The sequence below is a fragment of the Nuphar pumila genome, chromosome 3, assembly GCF_984573655.1.
Source record: "Nuphar pumila chromosome 3, dmNupPumi1.hap1.1, whole genome shotgun sequence".
In the NCBI taxonomy this organism is placed as follows: domain Eukaryota; kingdom Viridiplantae; phylum Streptophyta; class Magnoliopsida; order Nymphaeales; family Nymphaeaceae; genus Nuphar; species Nuphar pumila.
The window spans coordinates 39,877,910-39,901,928 of record NC_143251.1 but is presented as its reverse complement, the minus strand read 5'-3'; the positions used below and the strand labels follow the sequence as shown (position 1 = coordinate 39,901,928).

The 24,019-nt window shown below is 37.7% G+C and overlaps 1 protein-coding gene across 1 annotated transcript; it reads left to right on the top strand.

Moving 5' to 3' along the window:
* Nucleotides 1-7,885: 7,885 nt before the first annotated feature.
* On the top strand, nucleotides 7,886-9,109 carry LOC149842658 (uncharacterized). Its single transcript, XM_090000714.1, has 4 exons — nucleotides 7,886-8,066; nucleotides 8,229-8,440; nucleotides 8,723-8,833; nucleotides 8,906-9,109. Exons 1-4 carry the CDS (start codon nucleotides 7,886-7,888, stop codon nucleotides 9,107-9,109), a joined length of 708 nt encoding a protein of 235 aa, XP_089856840.1.
* Nucleotides 9,110-24,019: the final 14,910 nt, after the last annotated feature.

The following is a 24,019-nucleotide window of genomic DNA, read 5'->3' as shown; positions in this document are numbered from 1 at the left end:
TCCACTTGGTACATCATTTGGATCACATTCCTCTATGAATGTTTCATCGTGACATGCATATCATGCGCAACATCGTGACCATAAGCAAAGTCATAGACATCATTTGATTGATAGTAATCGATGTCTTCAGCTAACTCATCTTCCTGTAACTGATCATACTCAGGGTATAGTTTGAACTTCACCTTTCAAACTACCCATCATTCATTTATATCTGACTTTTTTATACTCAGATATGGAGTATAATAAACTTGTTGAGCTTGCGAGGCTAATATGAATGGTTCATATGTTTCAAACCTGGATTTATGATTCACCTCCACAATGCCTAAAGTTTTGTCGAGTCTTGTTGCAGTTGGATCAAACCAATGACACTTGAATAAAGTTACCCTGTTATTTATGCCTAAGTAAGTCAACTCCATTATTTCCTCTATAACATCGTAGTAATCATCTTCATTTTCACCGTAGCTGCTACCCTTGACACACATGCCACTATTTATCGTTGATTTGTTTATACCGTAATCTTTTGTATGGAATCGATAACCATTTATGATGTACCCGTTGTAGCATTGCATAACTTTGGTCGGACCATTTTCTAAATCACATATTCCTTGATCTTTAACATCACCATGGCAACCTACGCACAGACATAAACAATGATTGTGATCACGATCAATTAAGTAACTTAGTGTTGTTTATAAGTATAAAATTTATGTTAGCTTCTTTACCAACTATTTCAACCACTCCACAAACTTAGTTTCACGTTCTTTTTGTACTTCTGCATTAGTGAGATGTGAAACTTCGCTTTGCAACTCCAGATCAAATCGTCTGCAAACCACAAATACTTATATTATCGAGCCATGTATCCACATATAGAACATAAAAGGATTTATAATTGAGTTGCATATACATATACTTACTCGATGTATGGGTCGATCGCTAAGCAATTAAAAAGAATATAGATGCGTGTTGCATCTTGATCTCGATCTGTCAATAGCCTTGATCGGCAACTACCAAATGCATGCCCAAGTGGTTGAAATATCGACAGCTTGTCAGCTACAGTTACTTGTTCTCCATCATCGTTACGGAGCAGGCATGTGTAACGTGTTGGAATATGAGGTTCGAAGTACATAGATGAGAAATTTGAAATCTCTTCTAAAGTGTACGCCTTACAAATAGAGCCTTCTACTCTTGCTTTATTACGAACCTTTTTTTAGGTCGAATATGCATCTGACAAGAATATACATTTCAAATTTTAAATATCTGTCATTAAAGAGACAAATATAAAAAAACATATACCTTTCAAATGGGTACATCCATCGATATTGCACAGGGCCACCAACCCTTAGTTCATATGGTAGATGTATAATCAAATGTTCCATAACATCGAAAAATGCTGGCGGAAATATCTTTTCTAGCAGACAAACAGTGGTGATGACAGAGTCCTCGAGATTCTCTACATCTGATACTACGACCTCCGATGCACACAATGTTCTGAAAAATCCGCTCAACTCAGACAATACCCCCCATATAAATTTGTCTAACATATCATGGAATGATAGGGGTATCAATCGTTGCATAAAGATATGACAATCATGGCTCTTCAACCCATATAACTGTCCATCGTCAATTTTCACAGCCCGAGCAATGTTAGAGACATATCCATCTGGAAATCTCAGTTGTCTCAACCATTGACATACATGTTTTATTTGATTAGGTCTGAGCGCGTACTTTGCCTTTGGTTTCAGTACTTTTCCATTATACTCTTTGAGTTCCAATTATGGTCTTTTACATATTAATTTTAAATCCATACGGGCCTTCGGATTATCCTTCGTTTTTTCTTTAACATTCATTACTGTATTGAACACATTATCAAACACATTTTTCTCCACATGCATCACATCCAAATTATGTCGTATCAATAGGGTCGGCCAATACGGTAGTTCCCAAAAAATAGATTTCTCCATCCAATTGTGATCCTTCCCAAATCCACGGAAGGGTGTAGGACTGCGGGCATCTGTTAATACATCTGGAAAGTAGCGCAATCTTCTTAGAATCTCTATGTCAGACAATCTTGAGGATGGACCTTCCGTTTCAGTTGTGCCTGCTTTAAACACATTTTTTTGTCGTCGGAATGGATGGTCGCTGGATAGAAATCGACGATGGCACTCAAACCATCAAGGCTTTCTTTCATGCCTCAATCTAAAAGCTTTGGAATCCTCCATGCAGTACGGACAAGTCAACCTCTCATGTGTGCTCCAACCAGATAGCATACCATATGTAGGGAAGTCACTGATTGTCCACAAAACAGCGGCCTTCATGTTGAAATTTTGTTTTTTGTGGGCATCATACGTGGTAACACCGGCATCCCACAGTACTTTTAGTGCATCAATCAATAGCCTTAAATATACATCAAGATTTTGGCCAGGTGAGGTCGGACCAGGGATCAACAGAGACAAAAAAAGATTTGGACGTTTCATACACAAGCTTGGTGGAATGTTGTATGGAGTTACAAATACTGGCCAGCATGAGTATGGAGTTGATCTACCCCCAAATGGATTAAATCCATCTTTACATAGACCGAGTCTAACATTTCGCACTTCCATTGTGAAGTTCTGATGAGTACGATCAAAGTGCTTCCAAGCTTCAGCGTCAACAGGATGCGTGATCTTGTTTTCATCGTGTCGAACTTTATTTGCATGCCATCTCATGTGTTAAGCTATCCTTGAAGACATATACAATTGCTGCAATCTAAGAGTGATAGGAAAGTAGCAGAGCGACTTGTATGAAACTTCCTTTGATATCGTGCTACCATTGCCTCTTGTCTTTGGCTTGAACCGAGGATGCCCACATGATGGGCATGATATGTTGTTTTCCTGCTCCTTGAAATACATGCAGTGATTTAGACAAGCATCAATCTTTTTGTAACCCATACCTAGAGCGTTGACCATAACTTTCGCACGATAAAAATTTTGTGGCAATTTCTTATCTTTGGGCAACATACTCTTCACAATCATGCACAAACGGTCAAAACATGATTGACTCAAATTATACTCGGACTTCAAATTCATTAGTTGAAGAACTGCAGACAAGATAGTGTGACTCTCACAACCGTTCCAAAGTGGCTCATCAGCATCTCTAAGTAAATCATAAAATCTACTAGCTACATCGTTTGGTGATTCTTCATCTACGGCAGTTCTTACATCACTAGAACTCATAGCAGAACCCAGTTCTGTTCCTGCGGCATCAAATATCAAATCCGTATATGTATTATCGTGCACCACATTCACCCGCGCATCAAAATCGTTTCTAAATTCTTCTCCATGAAACGTCCAGTTCTGATAATCACTCACAAAACCCTTCCTGTATAGGTGATGTCTAACGCTATGAGGTTCTACAAATCGATCATTCTTACAAATCTTGCAGGGACACCTAATCTGACTTGTGGGATCCACTGTACTGACACTTGTCGTTGCAAATTCAATAAAACTGTCAACACCATCCAAATATTCATGCGATAACTCATTGTCCACTATCCTACAGTACATTCATTCACAGTTTGCAGTCATTTTCTTATGATGTTATGAATAATAGCCTAACGAATTAAAAGAGAACAATCAGAATGCTACGATGAAGAACATATCAAATTTATCATGCAATATATGATGTCATACAATAACAAGAATTTTGATGCATGCATTGATAACTTAATATTTTCATGTGCAAACTATTAATGACACGATACAATCATTTGAAACATGCTTTCATTATACAATTTCACATGGAAGTCATAATCAAATTAAAAGTAACTACATGCAAGCATGGATACAATTACATCAAACATTGCAATACATCGTAATCATTCATATCAAACAAATGACAAACATGTACCTGCAGCAAACACACTTCAATATCTTACTAACTAGTACCATGCCTAGCATGGACTCTATACTCCAAAAATAAGAACACTTCAATATTCATACATTAAAATCATGCTCAGCATAATCGCCGAACTCTAACAAAGCAACCCTAAATATCAACAACTAAGTGAGTGTGTGAACAATAAAGTGTTACATCTAATAAATTAAATAACATGTGATACGCTTGCATCACTTACTCACCATGGGTATTTACCCGATTTGCATTGTTTTTGACACTTACTTACCATAGGTGGCTGAGCACGAGCTGGTTCCGTTAAAAAATCTGCACAAAAAAACACTGTTTTAAAATAAAGTCACCACGAAAAAAAATTTGTTCTGGCAAGGGGTCGACTCCCCTGCTGTTCCGGCAGGGGGTCAACCCCCTTACGAAACATAGGGGTTAACCCCCTTACGGAACGTAGGGAGTTAACTGACCCCCTGTTCGGGCAGGGGGTCGACCCCCAGCCTTTCCGCCAGTGAGTCGACCCCCTGCCGAAATAGCAGGGGGTCGCCCCCCTGCCTGAGCAGGCAGAGGGTTGACCCCCTGCCTGTTCCGGCAGGTGGTTAAACCCTCTGCCATAAAGACAGGGGGTTAACCCCCTGCCTGTTCCGGCAAGGAGTTAACCCCCTGCCGAAAAGGCAGGGAGCAGGGGGTTAACCCTTTGCCGGAAACGCAGGGGGTTAACCCCATGCTGTTCTGGCAGGGGGTTAACCCCCTGCCGGAAAACGCTGGGGGGGGGGGGGGTCCTTTACCTTTCTCCGGGCGGCGGGGCCTGCGAACGGTGGGACCGGCGAACGACGGGAGTGGGATCGGCGAACGGCGGGAGCAGCGAAAGAAGAAAAGAAAAAGCTGTCTGGGATTGGGGTTATTCAAAACTTAGCGACGACTTAGTGACAGATTTAATCTGTCGCTAAGCCCACGCGCCGTCGCTAAGTAGCGACGGACTAGAGTTTGTCGCAAGAGTCGTCGATAAATCGTGCGGTCGTAACGACAAAATAGTATGTCGCAAAATAGTAACGACTAAATAGCGAGGACGGGACGACGGACTATATTTCGTCGCTGGTTTTGTATGCTTCATGGATTATAGCGACGGATGTTTGTCGCTCGTTAATCCGTCGCTAACTAGCGACGAAATATTTTTGTCGCTACCGTCTATCGCTAACAACGTATTTTCTTGTAGTGATATATATATATATATATATATATATATATATATATATATATATATATATAGAGAGAGAGAGAGAGAGAGAGAGAGAGAGAGAGAGAGAGAGAGAGAGAGAGTCACTAGAATATGAGAACTTAAAATATTAAAACTAATGTGTGAATCACAATTTTCATGATTTTTTTTTCTTGAATCTAATAGTACGGATGTGATCTACATGCTTGGTTATATAAAAACCCGCTCTAAACCATCTGATTTTGATGCATAAACGAGTTTTTTAAAACTTTCAAATCAATGGATCATAATATTCAGGCATTCAAAAAACACATGTTTTCATCGAAAATACATGATCCAATGGTTGATTCATAGCAAATTAGGAGATAGAAATAATAAGAAAACCAGTAAAAGCAACGTAGAATCAGCTTCCAAGCTTGTTATAGAAAAACTACTAATTTTTAAAATGAAAAAATAGGAAGTCATTAGGAAAAAGTGAGTGAGAGGTGCCCACAAGGTCTCAACTCATGTGCCAGGCCCACTTGTGAATGTCACCAAGTTGACTGAACGTCACAAGTTTGAAACCTACGGGTGACCTCCCTTGCTATAAGGTCGAAGCTAGAGGAACTCCCTTGTGGGCAGGGGGGCTTAAAGGGCTTTTACCAACCGGAGACCAGCAAATGTTTGGTTGATGATTGAGGAATTTTATTCTTATATTATCAAAAAAAAAAGAGTGAGTGAGAATTAATGAAAAACAAGAAATGTTAAGAGGAAAATGATTTGAGAAGCAAGCTTCCCACTAAAAAAATCATCTCATATTTCAGAAGCAGGTTTTTCATATCTTCCCTTTATTTTAAAGAAGTATGGAGTTTTCATCTTCCAAAACAGGCTTTTGAAGTGAGTTTTCGCATGTAACAAGATGCTTTCAGTAACTATGCTCTTGATATCAACTATCAAAGCAGAGATCCACTAAAATGTAATTGCACAGAAAGTGTCACTCCCCTAAGCTAAGTTTATTGACACGCGTGTTCCATTAAAGCTGCAAGCCCCACAAAATTTGACTTATTCTTTGCACGCTTTTGTGTGGCTCTCACTTTTTTTGTAAAATCACATTGCACTCGATCCCTCTTCCAAGCTATCAGGTTTGCGTATAATTTTAATTTTTCATTCAATGTGGCCATTCTCAAATTTTCATGTTAATTGTATTCTTTTTAAATTTTTTGTGTTGGTTTACCTTTTCATGTATTTCGATGCATTTTTATTTGATAAATATTTTTATTTTTAAATATTAAAAGAATTCCATCTTATCCTTGCCATCCCATTTGACTCAGCAAGGCACACAAGTTCCTGAGTCTGCAAACTATCAATAAAAACAACTCAAGCATAGTTATATGTTGACACATGGATTTACCCTAACTTTGGAGTGTCAGATCTAACAGTGCTCCAACATCAGGGTCAAGTCGTATTGAGTAGACTCCAAAACAATGCCGTATATGGTTTTACCCTTTGAAAGAAAAATAAAAATTATGAATTAACTGTCAAGATAGAAAAAGTTACATAAAAGATTTTTAGTGATGAGATATCACTAAGGAAAAACTATGAATTAAATGTATAGAAAGAGTTACATAAAAGATTTTAAGGGATGATGATTACATTAAATGATACTCACTAGTCTCATTGAAAAAGAGCCAACAAAATATAGAGATTACAATTGTAGACAAAGTAGATCTTGAGGTCCTTGAACACCTCAGCCATACATGGTTTTACTGGCTACTCCAACGAGCATAACTTTAGTCAAAGGCAAGCTCAACATCTATTTGCCACTCAGTGTAATTAGTACATATGAAAAAAAGGTGTTAATGAAGTTCAGTCAAGTTCAGAGTTACCATCTTTTATCCAAACAGCTAGAATGGGCTTGTGAAACCATGGCACGATCTTCATTGGCGGTTCTCCCCCTTCCCCCAATCACCGACAGCAAATTGGCTGGCCTTCAATAAAACTCTTGAGGTCACTGTGAGGCAAGAGACACCAGCTATGGGTTTTGAACTTGTGACCTTGTGGCAACTTGGTAACATTCACAAATGGCTCCTACCAGATGAATAGAGCCCTTATGAGCTTCGCTCGCCAAGTTCATTAGCGTAAAGTTTCTATAAATCCTTGTCTGCTCAGAAAATACACTTAATTTCGGCATCATAACAAAAGGCCCACATCCGTGAGTTTTAATTTAAACTGGTAATGTCTCGTCAACTTAGAAAGATTCAAAACTCACCCATATCAGATGAGTGAAACCATCGTTAGAAAATCTATTACTAGAACTGGTTTCTTGCAAATTCAGGGCTTTTGGGTTCGAGTCACCATCTCAAATCAAATATGAGTCGCGCAGGATTACACGAAAAGTGAAGAGGGAGGATCAGGTGCAATTACATTGTACACTTTGAGTGTCCCGCTGCACTTAGCCTGTCCGCTGTGGAGTTCAACAGAAGATGAAGGGCAGATCTGGTGCAGGTAGGTACAGAAGCACACTGAAGCGTGTAATGTGATCGCACCATATCCGTGAAACAACCAAAAACAGGTTTTTTTGGCTACTGTCAACTCTCCTGAAGTCACTGAAGCTCAGGGTTGTCAGTGCCAACATTTGATACGCCTGCTTTACAAACAAAAAACAGAAACATTGATTTCCCTCGTACATCTCTTTTTCAGAAAACATGTGATTCTAACACGTCGCATATTGAGGAGGAGTGTGTCATCCATGCATGTGACCACCACACGCTGAAGTACACCTTTTATACTGACTCTCTCTCTCTCTCCATCATGGAGGACAACGTGCAGCCCCTTATTCATGCAGATGAAAGACAAAACAATGGCAGAGCAAAAGAAGAAGGAACTTCACGGACAGGAGATTTCGTCAAAAGCATTGTATATGCAGGGCTAGACGCCATAGTGACCGGCTTTGCTCTAATTTCCTCTATGTCAGGCAGCCATCTTTCTTCTGGTGAGGTCTTCTTTTTTCAAGTTGTGTCGGTTGTCATCCATTTATTGAAGATACTAGCAAACATGTTACAACAATTTCTTCTGCAAATCTCCATTCAGGCCATCAATTCTTAGATCTGTGATAGAAGTGATATGTTGGTGTTGGTCATCTTGTGCAATGCAGTGGATGTGCTGGTGTTGGGCATCTCAAACTTGGTGGCTGATGGCATATCAATGGGATTTGGTGATTTCCTTTCAAGCTCTGCAGAGACGGACATGGCCGCAAAGGAAAGGGAATCAACTAAGCACAAGATGATGGACAATGCTCGGCAAGAATTGGTGGAGCTGATGGCAACTTGCCAAGCTCTGGAAATGACTACAGATGATGCCCAATTGGTTAGTTTCTTTGAACTATTGCCAACTTTTTGCCTACAAGGTCTCTCATCTGTTAGGAGTGACTTGTAATTCAATATCACCAAGTTGACGGAACGTCACAAAGTTCGAAACGGCATTCCTTGCCACGAGGTTGAGCAGGGGAAGAGGAAACTAATGTGCAGTCGGTGATAAGGGTTTTTCCGTTGGATTATCAAAAAAAGAAAACTATCGCCAATTTTTTAATGTTTGTGATTTTGTGCTGCTCGGATAACTGTTAGAAAGATGTTGATAGTGTGAGAGCAGGTGGTGAGAATTCTCTCTAAATATGAAGACATCATTGTGGAGGAAAAGATTACAGCAGAGTGTGGAATGCTGCCTCCAGATGAAGCAGATAAGCCATGGAAGAGTGGATTGGTGACTTTCATTGCTTTCCTAGTCTTTGGGAGTAACCACTTCTTTCCTATATCATCCTCATTCCATTCACAGATAACCAAACTATCAAGTTCATATATAGGGACTTGTGTGCTTTCGGCAGCTGCTCTTGCACTGCTTGATGTGGCCAAAGCAAAGGTTTCAGACAGAAGGTACGTGGTGTCTGTTCTCATGATGCTTTCTAATGGGGCCATGGCTGCTGCTGCTGCTTATCTTATAGGGTGGGCACTCATACATGTTGCTGGGCTTGAAAAATAATAGCATATTTGTATGAAGAACATCATAGTTTCTAGTCTCCATATGCTGCGTCGTCTCTCTCTCTCTCTCTCTCTCTCTCTCTCTCTCTCTCTCTCTCTCTCTCATTTTAGTTTGGAGATCTTTTTGTAATGTACTGGTGAATGAATGAAATTCCAAAGTGCTCAGTTCTTTTGTTTGTCAGTTTACATGATATCCACTCTTTGGCTGTGTGTGCCTTTGGCCGATTGGTGATTCAATTATTAGATTCAGCTGTGTAATTTGGAAGGGTGATTGCCTTTTTATCAGTTGGCTTAACAATGTCCAGAGACAGCTACGGCAAGAACCACCTATTTTGGTGACTTGTTGGTGATGTTTGAGGGGTGACAACCAATTTTTCTATAATTGTTGGGTTACATCAAGGATCTGCTTTAAGTCTTTTCTTATTTGCTATAGTGATGGATGAGCTTACGAGATCAATTCAAGAAAATGTGTCGTGGTGTATGTTGTTTGCTGAAGATATTGTTTTGATTGATGAGTCTAGAGTTGAGGTAATTAATGCTAAGTTAGAACTATGAAGACAAACATTGGAAGCAAGAGGTTTTAAGTTGAGTAAGAGTAAGACAGAATATATGGAATGTCGGTTTAGTAAGCAACAAAGTAGTGATAGGAGTGTAGTGAAGCTTGGTGAGCAAGAAATACCGGTGGATGATTGTTTCAAATATTTGGGATCTATCATTCAAAAGTATGAAGAAATTGATGGGGATGTAAATCATAGGATAAAGGTTGGGTGGATGAAATGGAAAAGTGCAACAAGAGTGTTGTGCAATCGTAGAATGCCATTGCGGTTGAAGGGAAAGTTTTATAGGATGACTATTAGGCCCGCTTTACTATATGATACGGAATGTTGGGCTGTCAAGAGACATCATATTCAAAAAATGAGTGTAGCTGAGATGCGTATGCTTATATTGATGTGTGGAAATACAATAAAAGATAAGATTTAGAACGAGAAGATACGTAAGAAGGTAGGCGTTGCACCCATTGAAAATAAGATGAGAGAGAATCATTTACAATGGTTTGGACATATTCGGCGAAGGCCTAATGATGCTCCAGTTAAAAGGATGGAGAAATGGGAGAATATATTAGTTAAAAGAGGTCGGGATAGGCCTAGGAAGACTTGGATGGAGATGATAGGAAAGGATATGAATGCTTTGAACCTCACCGAGGACATGGCAGTGGATAGAAATGATTGAAGGAGAAGGATTCATGTGGAAGACCCAGAATGATTTTCTTTTTTGGTTCATATCGCCAACCCCAATTGTTTGGGATGAAGGCATAGTTGTTGTTGTTGGTGGTGGTGCTGTTGGAGGTCTTTCAAATTCAATTTGACTGTGCCTAAAAAGTAGGCTTACTAATTTGCAGCTTTATAGTTCAATTTGCACAACTCTGAAAAGTAAGTCTACTTAATTAACTACGGCTTTTAAGGACATACTAGTCCTCCACTGGTCCCTCCCCATGAACATGACACCTAGAATATGGATGTTGATGAACTTCTGTCTCGTAGAATGTTAATTTCGCATGGTGGCCGCGTGTATAAGGGAAATATTTTCATTTATAGAGGGGCCAACCTCTTGCCCTTAATTTCAAATGCAGGCATCACATTTATGAATTTACTAATCTCTGATAGGGGTAGGCAACCGCCCCGCCAGCCCGATGAGCCAAGCTGACCCAGCTCGTCATGGGCTGGGTTTGGTCCATGATTTTAAGTTCGAGCCCATTAGATACTGGGCCAAAACCCGACTCGTTATATACGTGGGCCCTGTTCGGGCCAGATGGGCTTGAATTATTTATTATTTTTTTAATAATATAAAATTTTTAAAAATTAACTATTACATAGTGACTTTGTTAACGATTATTATTTACCTAATTAGTTGCATAAAAACTTGTTATTTGTTAATTATTACTATTTACCTAATTAGTTACACTAATTAAGAATTAGTTGCATGAAAACTTATTATTTCATTAACCCATAATTTCAGTCAAGCATTTATGCATTTTAAGATTGGGTCAGGCCGGACTTGGCCCGCTTCACATTGGCCGGTTAGGCCATGGGCTTCTCTTCAAATCCGAGCCTGTTAAGAACCGGGCCAAAACCTGGCCAGATGCCCACCTGCCTCTCTTTTTTTCTTAGAAACTGTCGAAACAAAGGCTTACTTTTGCCAATCAACAACTAACAATATTTTTTAGGATGAATGAGGGGTTTTTCATTTTCATGTCAATACAGGAGACCAAAAGGTTCATGTTTTTCCATATAACGGATGTGATATTTGATAGTGTCAAGAAACCTATGTCGCATATCAAAAATTTCATAAGCATATTTTTGGATTAAGGACAATTTCTACTGTATAAGGGTGCGTTTGATAGCCGAGATAATTTATCAGTGATCAAAATATCAAGGAAAAGTTTTCTTGGTAACTGTGTTTGACAGTAAAAGAAGAAAAAAACTGGTCATGCTCAACAACGTAGTGACATGATTATTGAAGGGCTTGTCTTCGGTTCATCGGATGACGGTTTTCCATGTTCAATACATGATTTTTTTGACAGGGAAAAAGTTTTTCTCAAAGAAAGAAATTTTAATAAATATAGCAGGAGGCCAGTGATCAACACATAAACTTAAGATCCACGGTTACGATTGAAGTGGCAGCGTTAACTCTTAAGGACTTTTTTCTTTGCATAACATATTCAAATTGAAGGGTTTTCACGAGTATTGCTTCATTGGACACAAGGTCAAAGCAGTAGGCTCTCGCGGATGGGAAGGGTGGCTTTGGGGTTTTACTGAGTGTGTCAATCATAGCGAGAGGAATTGGGTGAAATTACATTGTACAGATGCAATGTGCTGCTGCACCATATCACAATCCATGTGCTGTTGGGCCCCACTCTGACAACTGTACAACAGAAGACGTGGGTGATCAAGTACAGCTGCACATGGCATTTGTGCAATGTGATTGCAGTGTCAGAACCAATAATCTAATATGTTAACATATGTGGTTATAGTAGTTATTCATGTCTTTATTGTAATAATGATGTCTTTCATTCTCTCTCTCTTTCTCCTCTTTTTTTTCTCTTCCCAAAGTTCATCTATGATAAACTATATTCGATTGATCTATATTGATTTAATTATTTACGTTCAATTATAATAATCTCATTTTATTCTATCTTGTAGTCCAACTTTGACCTTTTAATTTACATGTATGATGTTGTTGAACTCCTTTGTTTATGTTTTTTCAAGCCTTATTAATATTTATGAAAATCTTATATCATCAATTTTTAAACCTTATAAAAACCTACTTACACATTGAAATCGAATGATCCAAGAGCCAATTATAGACACATATGTATGGTCAGACTTAAGAAAAACATGAAAAAAAACTTTCAATAGCCCCGCTAACTTGCTGTTAGCAGCTATATATATATATATATATATATATATATATATATATAGAGAGAGAGAGAGAGAGGACCATAACATCAAACAACCTTAAACGCTGGACACTTGCACCATTAGCGGCAGTCACAACTGCTGCTAATGTGCTGTGCGAAAAAATAGGAATTCATGACCGCCACTAATTTCAGTTTCAATTAAAAATTTATCACCACTATCCGTGCTCATCCACTGTTAAGGGCCTCTCTCTCTCTCTCTCTCTCTCTCTCTCTATATATATATATATATATATATATATATATATATATATATATATATATATATATATATATATGGTAGCTGCCTATCACTTTTTTGGGCTAGCACTACCCTACCCGGGCTTTTGAAGTTTTTTTGCATGTTTTTAAGGTGTCAATGGGTCGGGTTTGACCCCGTATCAAACCCTATGGGGTCAGGGTTTGGTGATAAATAAAAGTCCCAATTAGAATCCAGGTCGGACTTGAAAGATCCAATTGATATATGGAGCCGGGTATGGTTTGTGAAATTTCATACCAGACTCGAGCTCGACCTGAGTTCTAATTAAGATTTGCAATTTTTTAATGTAAAGAATGATAAAACAATATTATTTTACCGATCTAGTTCATGTAATCCTTATAGGATCCAGATATAGTTTTTTCTATAGTGGGTCAGATTAGACTTGGATTCGGACCTGGTATCATCATCTCAAATCAGGTTTGGATCTGGTTTCACTTTATCCAAACCCATTGATACCTGTGAACACCCCAAATTTTTCAAAATCTTTTAAATATCCCCTTTCTGCCCCTAAATTCATTTTTTGAGCAATTGAGTCATTTTTAAATCTAAATTCCAGTCCATTTCTCAAGTTTTACTGAAATCAAATTCATTTTATATGTTTAAATTGATTTCGGATCTAGATCCATTGTCCAAATCCAAATCTAAATCTCCTTGTTCAAATTTTAAATTTAAATTATAGAAAATACCAAAAATAGTCTTTAAATAGCTCGGACAGTCCATTCGACATCCGTTTGGATCCATCACATGTATTTCTCAATTCGAGCTTCAAAAACTCAAACATTTTCTCAAAACTCGGGTCCGAACCCATTTTCTGAAGAAATTTCCTCGAAATAGCCTTGAAAACCTTCTTTTTGTAAATATTTCTCAAAAATAAAAAATAAAAAAAAATTTAAATCCTGGTTTTGCCGTACATTTTAGGATTTTGTATTTCCCAAAATACAAAAAAAAAAAAATACTCGAAAAAGAAAAAAAAATCAAAAATAAATGAAGAAAATTGCAAAATAGTTTTTAGAAACCCGTTTTAGAGAAAACCTTTTTAAAAAAGGCCTTTTTTTTGAAAATCTGATTCTCGATGTTTAAAAAAATCGAGTTAGGGTTTTGAAAACCCTAACTCTCACTTCTCTCTCCCTCAGCCCCCATCAGCCGCCGCTCTCCTTCCCTCTCCATGGCCGAACCCTCCTCCATCGCCCTTCAATTTCCCCATCTTCGGCCCTCCATCACCAACAACCTCATCTCCAGCCTCCCATCTTCAACCGAACCTCCTTTTTTTGCCTCTTTAAAAAGTAGCTTAAGAAACCCTAAAAGGGGTCGTCTTCTACCCCAGCACCCCTCTTCTCCTTCACAATCGCCTTTCCCCTGCATCCCCTATTCTCCGTTGGCATCAGCTCCCGCCCTCGATCGAATGAAGGGGATCCTGCAATAAAGAGAAGACCCTGCAAGCAGAAGGAAAATCGTGCTTCACCCCCCTTTTCCTCTTATTCTTTTTTTTTTTCCATTTCGGTCTTGGATTTCTTCCCGATCAGTTGAAGAAGATCGACTGCTCGAGGTAAGGTAATTAATCATCATCTCCCCTTTGCATTTTCTGTAAAATCGTTATCCCTTAGCATTCCCCTCTTTTAGCTTTCACTTTTTTTCCTGTTTTCATTCCTTTTTAGGCATTAAGGGTTCGATCGACCTGCATATAGCAGGATCGATCCACTCAGTGCCATAGCAATGGAATCTCTAAATTCCAACATTTGTTTTTTATTTCTTTAAAAAAAAAATTTTCTTTAAAGATTTTAGTTTATGTTCACTGGATGCTCCATGTTGTTCTAATCCATTGGATGGATATCATGACGTACTTGCATTGGTTTAATTGGTCATAGCGTCCCTTCATTTGGATATGTTTTCTAGCATCATATTATACCAATATCGGCCTGAAGATCACTTATGGGTTTGAGTTTGGAAATGGATGATAAAACCTTACTGTCTGAGGATGTTTACAGCACCACCCTCATCCATAGCCTGATGGTTCCTATCTAATCAATATGCCATGCCAAGTTGTGAACAGAGCCATATAATCGATTGTCAGATCAATGGGAGTTTTTATTGCTGCCTTACATTTATGTTTCTCTTTTGCTGTCTTCGTTTTATCATTATGATTCCCATCTTCATTTTTTTCTCTTGTTAATCTGACTTCATTATGTCAGCACCATATTTAGCATATGGGATTGCATCGGTACCATCATTGGTCAATTCAAGTGCATAACAGGGCTTACTGCAAAGACTTGTTATTGAGAAATTCCTGGATCTCTTATCAAGTCTCCTGCAGAACAAGCCTTTAAACAAGAGTCGCAGCTCCCTTTCAGCAGATACACAGGATCGTCAGGCTTTGGAAAGGACCATTCAACGTCATCATCATTGTTTCAGACGCATAAGCAACTAATGATGGATTTTGCACTGGAGGTTTCAACATTGTTGACCGTCAAACATCTCAGCAGCTCTCGCGATGTATTTTTCTGCATCTTTGCCACTGTATCTAGAAACTGCTGCAATGACTGGATTCAATGTTTTGAAATCCTAATTGGCTGTCAGAGTTGAAGGATAATGTTTCTCTCCTATGGAGAGTTACTTGAAGATATTATTGAACGAATGCTGAGAAAAGATTCTGTGCTTTTTTTTGTTGTTGTTTCGAAGAGGCATCAGAGTCATCAAAGTGAGTCGCCAAGTCCGTTTTCCCTGATAATCTGGTTGATTAGCTGTTCTAATATTTGCCGCAATGATGAGTTCTACAATGTGAGTTGGTCTCACTCCCGTCCAGTTGGGAAAATGGCCATGGTATGTCAGCTTATAAAAAAAAAGGGGAATTGCCTGCTCAAGTCATGTAAATAGGAGATTTAATCCTCTTGCTTTATCTCATTTCATTAAAATTTGATTTGAGGTGTCTTCATTTTTCTGATATTACTGACATAAGCACTATTACATTTTTTTTTATTGTCTACGAATTCCTCATTTCGAATTAATCTTGTTTACTTACCCACAGTAATATTCCACGCACTACATTATTCCCCGTGTGCATTCTTCTTAGTTTAGGTAAGGGCTCTTTATCGTATATCTGTTGAATCCATAGGTATCGGTATGTCATCTTACCTACATTTTCTTTTTACCTTGTATCCACAATGTTAGCCCATGACATTCTTGCATCATTGTTCATTCTAATCTTCTGTTTTATATTTTTTTTTTGTTTTCGTTGTTGTTTTGTCTGCGTCTGTTGGTCATGTCTATGGTATAAGTAGTTCATGGCATACTGTTGCTATAGTTTATTAGCTTCCAGCTCACTATCGCTCAATTCATTCCCTCATAGCCCTGTATATCTATTTCATTCTCTGCATGACGTCGATCCCCTCATTCCCATGTGTAATATCATCTTTGTTGGTTTACATCATAATCATTCCCTATTTCCTGTGCATGAGGCGAATATGAACAAAATGAATACTAGGGCAGTATTTATGCTATGGATTGTGGAAACCTGTATATCACAGAACCTTTGCCCGGTGAAAGTGAAAGAGCCGTTGACTCTAAGGGTGACATATCATCGACCTGGTGGTGATTTATTATTTGCTTCTAACCTTGAATCTAATAGTTGAGTTCTGCAGGGAAGGTGGCCTTAAACTGAGGCGCATGTTGTACCTATTACCTGTTTTAAATCCAACCTGCTGCAAAAGAGGACATCAAAAATTTTGTTATATTCTATTACCTAATTAAAATTCTGTTACCTTTTCTTTCAAAATGTTGCAGTATTGATTCTCAGTTCTTCTTTGCATTTTACCTACTTGCAGAGATCTTCCAGATACTCGGGATGAGCTTCAACACAGCCCCACTTTACACACTCATCTCCATCCGGATGATGAGCCCAACCTTGCTCTTATAAGGTGTTAATGTTCAAGTCAAGGTTACTTGTGAATAATTGATCCCTGTACAGTTTCGGGGCGCAAGGTTCGAGGTTAGTAATCCAAACTTTGAGGATAGAAATGATGGCGTCATCTTTGCCACCTAAGTGATCTTATTTTGTTTAAAATGCTGTAAATATAAATTTATTTTACATTTTGTTCAGAAAATACTTCCTCTGTCAGATTCATCACTATCAATCGTCTTATAAAATTCGTTTTCCTTTTTCTGTTATCGATGTATGTCTTATATTATTCTGTAGCCTTCATGCTAATAATACTAGTTGTAAAGGTTTGTTACATGACCACCACAGCTCCATTGTGTTTTGCAGCTACCATAATACTTGTTGTGATTTTCATGTTAACACTCATAGCAGTAACTATGCGCCTTTAGCAAGGCTCAGTTCTGATGAAGTTCTCACTGTCCACAGCTGCCTTCATGCTATCTACAGCATATTCACCTTGAATATACCTTGTACCCCATTGCACTGTTGCAACACCATTGACAATAGCACGAATGTGCTCTGTCAATACATTATCGCATTGCCCATTGTGTATCTATTTGTATACAGCCTTAGTACCTATTAGCATACCCATTAACCCAAGGCATCCAACGTATGCCTTCATTAGTTAGAACATCATGAAAGACATCCACTTTCCATACATCTGGGACATTCATTATCCATACTTGTATCATACTTCCTTTTTAGTGTATGTATTTACACAAGTATTCGCATATTGCAAATGTGTATCTAGCTGTCCCCTTTGTAATGCCATTCAATTGTGAGATTCATATGTTTCGCAACTAGTCTTCACCATTATTTTAGGACATTACATGTATATTTCTGATATTATGTGTCTTAAGGTACATCTCATCATTTGTCTTGCAACTCCTTTTAGTATGATCTTAAGATTCCATGTAATATTATTATTTTCTACATACGTTTTCCTCTCAGGTTAACTTGAGTTTGCAGGGATCAAGACTACTTCTCTTCTTAGTCTAGGAATTTGAGTTTAAATTTCACCTGACAATGTAATAACTAGATACAATGAAAATTTACATTATTTGTATTAGAATAGAATGAATATGTATATATCTTCTAGAATTGCTTGATTCATGACATTTTCCTCTTTCATTTTCAAAACTTCACAAATGGAAACACGAATGGCACATGCACCATTTCGTAAGAGGTAGTTAATCCTAAGTTGATGATTTACATCAATGGCCATAGTCAGGATGTAAACAAGACTTACGATTTTTATCTTTTACGAAATAACACTGGATCTACACTGGATCCGTTTTCAAAATTCATCATATTTTCCTTAAATATTTTCTTCTTTTATCAGACTTTAACTTAAAATTAATTCAAAATATATACCAATGGCCATAGTCAAAGTATATTGAGAGTTAATTTCATTTTAAATTCTATAAAAGCACCAAATGTGTTTCATTCTTCACCTGAGCTTAAATATAGATTATTTTATAATACATTCAATGACCATAGTCAAGGATGTATTATCTTCAATCTTATTTTGACTCATTTAAAGAATGGAATAGCTTTTCAAAAACCAAATTCAAAATCCTTCAAATCCATTCATCATTTAGAATAGAACTGTATCATATTTTCAAAATTTCTTTTTCAAAACCCCAAGTGATGTTAATATCCTCTTCAATCAACCTTTGATTCTTGTAAAAACCAATTCATCTTTTCATTTTCAAATTCTACTTCATTTTTCAATCTCAAAGTCTAATTTGACTTCGAAATTTCAAATTCATTTTATATTCAAAATTCCAATTCAAAACAGATTTCAAAGTTCAATTTAACTTTAAAAATTCCAAATTCAAATTATATTCAAAACTCCAAATCAAATCCAAAGTTCAATTTAACTTTGAGATTCTCTTCATCTTCTAAAATTCAAAATCAAAGTCTAAATTGACTTTGAAATTCATTTATTCAAGATTCAAATTATAAATTTCAAGGTCAATTCAAATTTTGAAATTCTTGATTCATCTTCTAAATTTAAACAACTCCAAAAATCCATTTTAGGATACAGGATTCAACATTTATATCGGGTCTCAGAGTTCAGATCCAGTTCTCCTTTAGGATCCAAACTCAAATTTCACTTTGGATCTCAGAACACAGATCCAAATCCATGTTAGGATCCAGAATCCAATTCTACATTGGATCTCAGACTTCAGATCCAAATCCATGTTAGGATCCAGAATCGAATTCTACATTGGATCTCAGACTTCAGATCCAAATACATCTTAGTATTCAGAACCCAATTCTACATTTGGATCTTAGACTTCAGATCCAAATCCATTCTAGGATCCAGAATCCAATCCCAATTCTAGATTTCAAATTCATTTTCAGATCTCATCTGAACTCCCTAAATCCATTTCTATTTTTTAAAATACCATTTGATTTTCTCAGATCCATTCTAAGATTCAAATTCAATATCACTTCAAAATTTCGTCTTATTCTCCTAAATCCATGATTGAATTCAAAGTCCATTTCTGACTTTGAAACTTCATCTCTTTTCATTTCAGAGCTTCAAATCATTCTGTCTCAAAGCCAAGATCTATTCTTCCAAACTCTAAATTACTTCAAAGACTTAGAACTTCTCTGATCTATCTCAAGTTCTAAGTTAGATTCAATCATTTCTTCACTCCCTTATCAAGTTTATCCCTGAAATACTTGGAAATTTCTAAATCAATTTTTAAAAGAGCATACATCCTTGCATTGCACAAGCATGATTCTTTGTGCATTTAGAGTTAGAATAAATTCTTAGATTACATTTAGGCAAAGCAAAAGGCATAGATTTGATCCTTGGTTCGATTACCCCTGGTAAAGGCGCCAGGAACGGTCGAACCTCATACCGACGAGCGAATCCCGTCTCTCCATTTTTCCCGCAATATTTTCAAAACAGAGGTGAGTTATTTTTCTAAATATTTTTCAAATAAAGGTCAAGTGAAAACGCGCAAAATGGTTCCTCTTCTCTCTCTCTCTTTCTTTCTTTTCTCTTCTCTCTTTCTTTTCTTTCTTTTATCCTTCTCCCTTCAAAAAGGAGAAGAATAGAGGTTATAAAAGGGAAAGAGAAGGAAGAGAGAGAAACCATAAAGAGAGAAAAAAAATTGCGATGATCACAGGTTTGGCGACCGAGATGGGACTCGTCTTTGTCCGGTTGAATCTATGCCTTTGCTTTGCTTTTATATTTTCTAAGTCTTTATTCTACAAATGTCAGCTTCATTTCCATGCAAACCTTAGGAGCCTAGATCTTGTCCTAAGCTGACATCATTGCATATAGGATCTAAGTATGGTTTGGTAGGACCATATTGAGGATATTATATCCATGTTCACATTAGACTTAGGTCTTAAATACAACTCTCCTCAATTTTAGGGATTGAATGTAAACAATGTATGCAAGTGTATGCTTCTTCTTATTTAAATTTATCTCTTTAGGACTTGCATTAGAGCCTTCTGATCTTATTTGCATGTTGATCATATTTTGAAAACAACCTTACCTATATTGTCCCGGTCTTCACGTTGCTGGGCTGTCTCACTGAACCATAGTTCGGGAGAGAGCCTCACAACTAGACCACTTATTTGGGTTCGCGCCCCCCTACCACGTACCTAAGGGCCATAGTCCGAGGTATATCGGTAGGTGCTCAAGGATGTTGGGAAGCCTTTACCTTAGAACCGGAGTAAATACTTTATATGCCACGTACTTCGAGCTTCGGCTTGAGTATATCGGCGTATCTTGATTGAAATCAGATGATACAAATCTTAGAGTTAGGATTAAGGTCCTATCAGCCATTTCAAATATTGCATATAGAGTCAGCTTTAGGGAGTGTTGTTTGTGTATCCTTGCTTGTATATCTGTGATTGTGTGATATTTTATATCTTCCTTATATTTTCCAAAACCCTGGGTATATATTTCAAAATTTCCTCTTTGTTTTTTTTTAAAACCCAGGTGTATTATTCTTTCTCTTCTTCTTCTTCCTCTAAAAAATCTTCCAAATTCTTCTGATCCTGCCTGCAAGTTCTTCAAAATTTTAAATCCTTACCATTTATTCTCAAAATTCTATTTTTCCTTTTATTTTTCTTCTATTTTTATATTCTTGTTTATATTTTCATAAAAATCTCTTTCCATCAAGAGATATCCTTTTCAAAAATAATATTTTCTTTTCATATTTTCAGTTGGTTACTCTCCCTCGTAGAGTAAACAACGCAATTGTCACAAATTTGGTGGCGACTCAATCCCTAGTAATGGGATACAATTAAATTTTTAACCTAAATCCTTCCTCTTTGTCAAAATATCTCCAAAAAGTTTCTTTGGTCTAAAAACCTCCACTTTTCCTCCATAGAGAGTTCTGATATTTCAAAAATGGTCACTACAAGAGGGGGAAAAGAAACAGATCCTCAACTCAGCGACAGTGAGGCGGAAGAGATGAGCTCTCCTAAATCAGTCAGGGGACAGGGTCAGAGCAAAAAAGATGACATCGACCCCGCTATGTATGACATGTTCCAAAAGATGATGGCAAGGATGATGTCGGAGCAAGCTGAGGCCAAGCTGAAAGAGGCAACTCCTAAAAGCAAGCTGAAGAAGAAGCCTGTGAAAAAGACAATTAGAATCATAAAAAAAAAGGTGCAGCCAGACACTACTTCGGAGGAATCAGAGTCAGTCGAGGAAGAGTCAGAAGAAGAAGAGCAGATTGTCTACAAGCAGAATCCTCCAAGACAGTCCGTAAAAATAACTGCAGAAGAGCCTGAATCTGTCAACAAGCCCAAGTCTGGGGCTCCAGCAGAGGACCTGATGAGCAAGCAGATGAAGGAGATGAATCGAGCTATTAAGGATATTCAAGCCAAGGGTAAGGGCAAGCAGACCTACACCGGCGAAGATTTTTACGATGGTCTAGATGGGGATGATAACCTGGAGAATCTTCCCCGCAAGTTTCTCAAATTTGACGGGATTGGCAACCCTAAAGCCCACTTAGCCACCTTTTATGCAGAGTGCAGCCGTTTCAGGAAAGATAACAGGGCTCTATTCATCTGTTTTCCCCGCAGTCTGGAGGGTATAGCAGCCAGGTGGTATGCAGACCACATCAATCCTATCGAACTACGAGAGTTCGATAAAGTAGTCAATTTGTTCATAGAGCGTTTTCTATTCAACACTGAGGTTTCCCCTATGCTCAATCACCTTTACAACCTAAAGCAGAATAAGACTGAAAGAGCAGGAGAGTTCATCCACAGGTGGAGAAGTACCTGCAACAAGATGAAAGTTCTCATTCCAGAGGAACATGCATTGCAAATAATCCTCAGTAATTTCTCTCAGCCCCTGAGAAGCCTCATTGCCACCTCTCCAGCAAAATTCTTTATCAAGTTGATTGAACGAGCCGAATGGCTCGAGGCAGGAATAGAAAGTGGGCTTTACGAGGGCATGCCTCTTGCCAAAAATATCCAAGATCAGAAAAAGAAAGCGCAGTTCACTCATGCAGCTGATACCTCTGGCAATGATCATGACAGTAGCAGAAGAAACAGAAATGACAGCAAGAATGGCCAGAACAACGGCACAGCTCAAAGGGAGAAGTCTTCTAAGCAGAATAACAAGCTGTCTCAGTCTAACTTTCCGCAAAAGGAGAAGATAAAGCGCGAAGGTTGGAGTAATGACCGTGAATTCACTCCTCTGAAGCAAACGCTCGAAGAAGCCCTTGAATTCATGCTGGCCAAAGGATTGGTTAAACTCCCGAAAGTCACGGATCCTCCCACGGTCATGGGAAGGTTCACAAATCAGTTCTGCAAGTTCCATCGAGCAGTGGGGCATGACACCGATCACTGCTTCGTCTTCAAAAATATTGTTCAGGATTGCGTCGACAAGAATCTCTTTGCTGAAGATGAAGAGGAAGATGACCTAGCCGTCATGACCAAGTCTCTCCCCGGCTACTCAGAAGACTGAAGATGTCAGAATTCTCCTACCTTTTCCCTTTTTGCCAAGTCATCTTGTAGGGGGCCAGTCAGCCCAGTCCTTTTGTGACCTTTTGGTCAAAGTGTTTGTAAATATTTCAGTTCTTTGTTATCAGTTTTGCTCTTCAATGAAATGTCAATTTTCCTTTATATCTCTAAATATCCCAATACTTTCTTCCTCTGCCACATAGGGGCATTTGCTTTTGAAAATCTATATTTCAAAAACCTCTTCATCAGCTTCTGTTAAAATCACATTTAAATTCCTGTTCTTTTCAGAATGCGGGACCAAACCTGACATCATTCATGAGAAAAATGATATTACTTATGAGGGCTTTTTCAAAAATCATGAAATTTTTAAAAATCTTCGTTATGACCAAGGAGTTCAAATATTCCTTGGTCTAACCTTTGACAAAAAATCAACCTTCGTGCTGATCATATCTTCAAAAATAAGTTTTTCAAACCATTATATTGAAAGATCAACCCTTATGTTGGTCTTATCTTCCAAAATGAATTTTAAACTTTTATATTCAAAGATCAACCCTTGTGTTGATCTTATCTTTCAAAATGGATTTTAAATCTTTATATTCAAAGATCAACCTTTGTGTTGGTCTTATCTTTCAAAATGGATTTCAAATCTTTTTAGATCAACCCTTATCTTTCAAAGTGGATTTCAGAACCTTTATATTCAAAGATCAATCCTTGTATTGATCTTATCTTCCAAAATGGATTTCAAATCCTTTTATTCAAAAGATGAACCCTTTGCGTTGGTCTTATCCTCTAAAATTGATCTCAAAACTATTCAAAGATCAACCCCTGTGTTGGTCTTATCTTCCAAAAATGGGTTTTAAATCATTATATTCAAAGATCAACCCCTGTGTTGGTCTTATCTTCCAGAATTGGGTTTTAAATCATTATATTTAAAAATCAACCCCTGTGATTGATCTTATCTTCCAAGGTTGATTTTTAACATTATCTTCAAAAGATCAACCCTTGTATTGATCTTATTATTAACAATTTCGAACTGTTATTTTTAGAAATCAGATCTATTGTTGATCTTCTGCTTCAAAATTAGATTTCAAAACCGTTGCCTTCGAAAATTAACCCTCATGATGATCTCTCATGTTTGATTTAAAGGATCAGATCTTGCGCTGATCATCCTTCTTGTGGTGGATTTTCTTCCCCTAAAATGATTTTTCATTTATCCCTTAAATGAACATTTTCCTTTCAAGATCCCATATGCAGGCAGGATCAGAAAAACTCATTTTTCTTGAATCTTATAAATTTT

Bases quoted from the DNA above. Each gene is read 5' to 3' on its own strand.
- LOC149842658 (XM_090000714.1), top strand. From the start codon at position 7,886: ATGGAGGACAACGTGCAGCCCCTTATTCATGCAGATGAAAGACAAAAC. The intron at 8,441-8,722 runs GTTAGTTTCTTT...GTGTGAGAGCAG, and splicing joins CTACAGATGATGCCCAATTG to GTGGTGAGAATTCTCTCTAA. The intron at 8,834-8,905 runs GTGACTTTCATT...TTCCATTCACAG, and splicing joins AGCCATGGAAGAGTGGATTG to ATAACCAAACTATCAAGTTC.